This window comes from Telopea speciosissima, chromosome 7, assembly GCF_018873765.1.
Source record: "Telopea speciosissima isolate NSW1024214 ecotype Mountain lineage chromosome 7, Tspe_v1, whole genome shotgun sequence".
Taxonomy (NCBI): Eukaryota; Viridiplantae; Streptophyta; class Magnoliopsida; order Proteales; family Proteaceae; genus Telopea; species Telopea speciosissima.
In genome coordinates this window covers 54,060,765-54,064,367 of record NC_057922.1, presented here as the reverse complement: position 1 = coordinate 54,064,367, position 3,603 = coordinate 54,060,765, and the positions used below count along the sequence as shown (strand labels likewise).

General features: G+C 36.3%; 1 protein-coding gene across 1 annotated transcript; it reads right to left on the bottom strand.

Moving 5' to 3' along the window:
- Window positions 1-767: 767 nt before the first annotated feature.
- LOC122669934 (bZIP transcription factor 53-like) lies at window positions 768-1,828 on the bottom strand. The gene has a single exon (XM_043866851.1). The coding sequence runs from the start codon at window positions 1,474-1,476 to the stop codon at window positions 1,033-1,035; it is 444 nt and encodes a 147-aa protein (XP_043722786.1). The 5' UTR covers window positions 1,477-1,828; the 3' UTR covers window positions 768-1,032.
- Between the last annotated feature and the right edge of the window lie 1,775 nt (window positions 1,829-3,603).

Below are 3,603 nucleotides of genomic sequence, written 5' to 3'. Positions count from 1 at the left end.
TCCCTTACAAGTTGCAACCAAATGGAGCCATTAGGAGAAATTTTAATGTTTTTTTGTCACTGAATGAGTAAAAACTTTTGCCATGAATATAATACCACAAAACTAATTTACACAAATATTTCCAGCTTAATTTTGTAAGTTAGAATCCATATTCCAGATGGGATGCGGCTGTGTATTTCATGGGATGGGAATCCTAGGGGATCAACATGCCGGTTTGTATAGAAGAGAGAATATGAAAGGGCACAATATCATTTTCCCTTCAATTATATTTGACAAGTATTATGCATTCACACTTTTTTCTTGATTCATGATGGCTTTTTAAGTATCATATACAGGACTGCCTGATTCAATATTATGTTTGGAAAAGAAAAAGAATTAACCAAATTGAATTGAATCACACAAATATTGACCAATGTTTCAACTTTAACAAGATTCAGTGAACCATTCAAATTAAAAAGAATAAAACATCACCATCCAAACAGATGATCCATTCATACATGAACCTAAGTTAATCTCCCATTCACATTGTACATAAAACAATGTTACATACTTAAATACCAATTCATTTAAACATATCTAATTCATCAATTTTCTCATACATTCTTGGTTAAATTCTGGGTCTAGAACCCATTCTGATCCAATAAAATAGAGAAGAATTGGGTTTCAGCTTTCAAAACCTGTTCTAAACCCAAAATCTATTAGCTTGAACTGATAACAAAACCACTTGTGCTTTTTTTAACCAATGATTAACCATCCCATCACAACAAACAAATGATAATAAACATTTAAAACCCATCAATCCATCAAACCCATTTCGATTCAAAGAGAAAACCAACATTACATAATAAGCTCTGGAATCAAAAATCTAGACGCAAAACCATGTATCCCAAACAATTGGAAAACACAGCAAACACCTAAACCCAAGAACACTATTCATATTACAGATCATGACCATTACAACCATACAGAGACTATTGGACAATAGAAAACATAATTAATCTCGGCCTGTAATCTCAGAGATAGATTACAGAACTAGAAAAATGTTGGGCCCATATCAGAAGCCATTATCGGCTGTGATGGGCAGGGGAGTTGCCATGGTTTCAGCAAAGGATCTGTTATCTCTGGCGAGTTAATCATGAAGAGATCACCAGTATCTTCCATGAAGCCAAGGAAAGAGTTCAGAGACCCCAACCTATCGTTCAATTCCGTCATACGAGCCCTCAGAACCTGATTCTCGGACTCGATCTGGTTGTAGTGTTGCAGGATAGCCTCGGTGCTCTGCGCAATCTCACTGTTTTGTTTCTGGAGTTGGCTTACTTGGGTTATCAGTTCATCCAAGTGCTGCTGCTTCTTCTGACGCGATCGTCTCGCAGATTCTCGGTTCGAAAGCATCCTTTTCCTTTTCCTATCATCGATCCCCGCGTATTGCGGATCTCCTTCAGAACCAGAACTCGAGAGTGGTTGCGCAGATGACATTCCTGATTCCTTCCTTTTCTAATTTATTCTCCGAGCGTAAGAAGATGATGGATTTGGGGCGATGTGAGAGATGGGTATACTCAAAGAATCAAATTTTCAAGGGTTCGATAATAGTACAAAATTAATATTAAATAGAAAAGGGAAAGAACAGATCAATCAGAAAAGAATCAGCTCATGAGAAAACATAGAACCAGTAGAGGAAGACGACGGAGAAAGACTGGAGAAGACGAATCCTACGCAGAAGAGTAGCGTAGCTCATAAAGTCTAGAGAAGGGATTTCCACAGAAGAAAACTTAAAACGGCTGATAACATGACAAGAAATTGATCCAACGAGATAGTGAAAAAGAAAACCCTAAATCCACAACAAAAACAGATCTCAAAACAAGATCTATGAAATAAAAGCAGCAATTAAACAGATCTTTTTTATATGATCAAAGATCATAGAAAAAAACTGAAGAATTAGACGCTTAACGGAGAAGATACTTAGCCAAACAGACGTAGACGACGATCCAGAGTCGGAACCAGAGGGGAGAACAGAACGAACCACCGAACGATCGGAGAAGATACGCAACGGGATAACAATGGGAGAAAGGTTTGGAAGAAAGGTTTTATGGAGTCTAGAGCAAACCTTTTATAGAAAAAAAAGTGGAAAACAAACAAAATGAGGTGGCTTTTGCTGCAAGTTTTAATGGCTTTCTTAAATTATTAATTATTTTTAAATAATATTAATTGTAATCCCAATTTAGCGAGGAGGTTTCTCAGAAGCTTTAAAGGAATATTCCGATTTGAAACTCTTGATTGAGAGAGAGAGAAAGATCACCGTGTCGGAACAGCTGGCTAAAACTTTTTCTTTTTAGGTAAACAGCTGGCTGAAACTGAAGACCTATCGGTCAAAAAACAATTTTCCAAACGGGGCGCTGTTCTCTATGTCGCAGCGCAGCCTGCGCCCAGCGGCCTAGACATATGGACAGCCTGTGTAGGAAAGGAGGGTGATCATTGCGTCCACCTCCATTTGCTTAGGCGTATGTTGCGTTGCGACACAGAGAATATTCTCCCATTCCAAATATACGCATTCTTTTAACTTAACACGTCTTTAACTTTTCATCATTTAAAAATTATGGTAATAGATCTCTACTTGGTCCCATGGTCTCCAGACAAGTGTTCAATGAGAGAACACGTTTAGGTATCTATCCAGAGGGTAGAGATGTCATCTTATGATGTCCTATTAGAGAGCATAGAAAACACTACCAAATAGAGATCTTTTTTCCAATTAAAAATTAATATAGAAATTCTAATTGGGTGGAGCTATATGCGTTTAAATAAAATTTGGCTGGATTTTTTTGTTGGGGTGAAAAAATTGATCTTTACAATATGGGAACCCCTTGTTTGTTAAAGCTAGAATTCACTAAATTTTTCCAAATATTAAAATGGAATAAAATTTGTCATCCATGTTAATTAAAACATTAAAAATGAATATGATTGATTCGGTTCCTTGTTCGGTTTGAAAATGGATAATTCAATTTGATTTGACGATTTCAATCATCAAACCAAACCAATGAAAGATTTTAGATTATGAAAACAAAATCGAATCGATTTAATTTGATTCGGTTTAAAACAGCCAGTTTCATTTTGGTTTTCGGTTCTAATTTGACAGCCTTAAATCAAATACATGGTTCAAACGGTAGGTTGAGCCGGGTGTCAATCCGATAGTGGGTAAAATCGAAACCAAACTGTTAAACCAAAGGTTCATTATTTACACACACACACACTCTCTCTCTCTCTATTGAGGAATAGTCTCCTGCTCTCCCCATTGACTGGCTCCCTATTCTGGTGTTTTTTTTTTTTTTTTTTAATGGTGATAAACAGCTCCCCAACCTGCCTGCCAGTTAAGAAATCAGTGTCCCTTTCCATTAATTTCAATGCTTAGCCATTGCACAAATAGAAAGGAGAGAAAATTTTTAATAAAAGCACAAAAGGAACAGTTGAGGACTTGAGCGTACTAAAATCATTTTGAGTAAATTATTCAAATCTCTCTTGGACTTTGTCCAAATTCTAATCACCTCCTTTGCATTTTTGATAATTACTATTAGTGATTGGAATTAGAACAAAATTCATGAAAGGTCTCAA

Bases quoted from the DNA above. Each gene is read 5' to 3' on its own strand.
- LOC122669934 (XM_043866851.1), bottom strand. From the start codon at position 1,476: ATGTCATCTGCGCAACCACTCTCGAGTTCTGGTTCTGAAGGAGATCCG.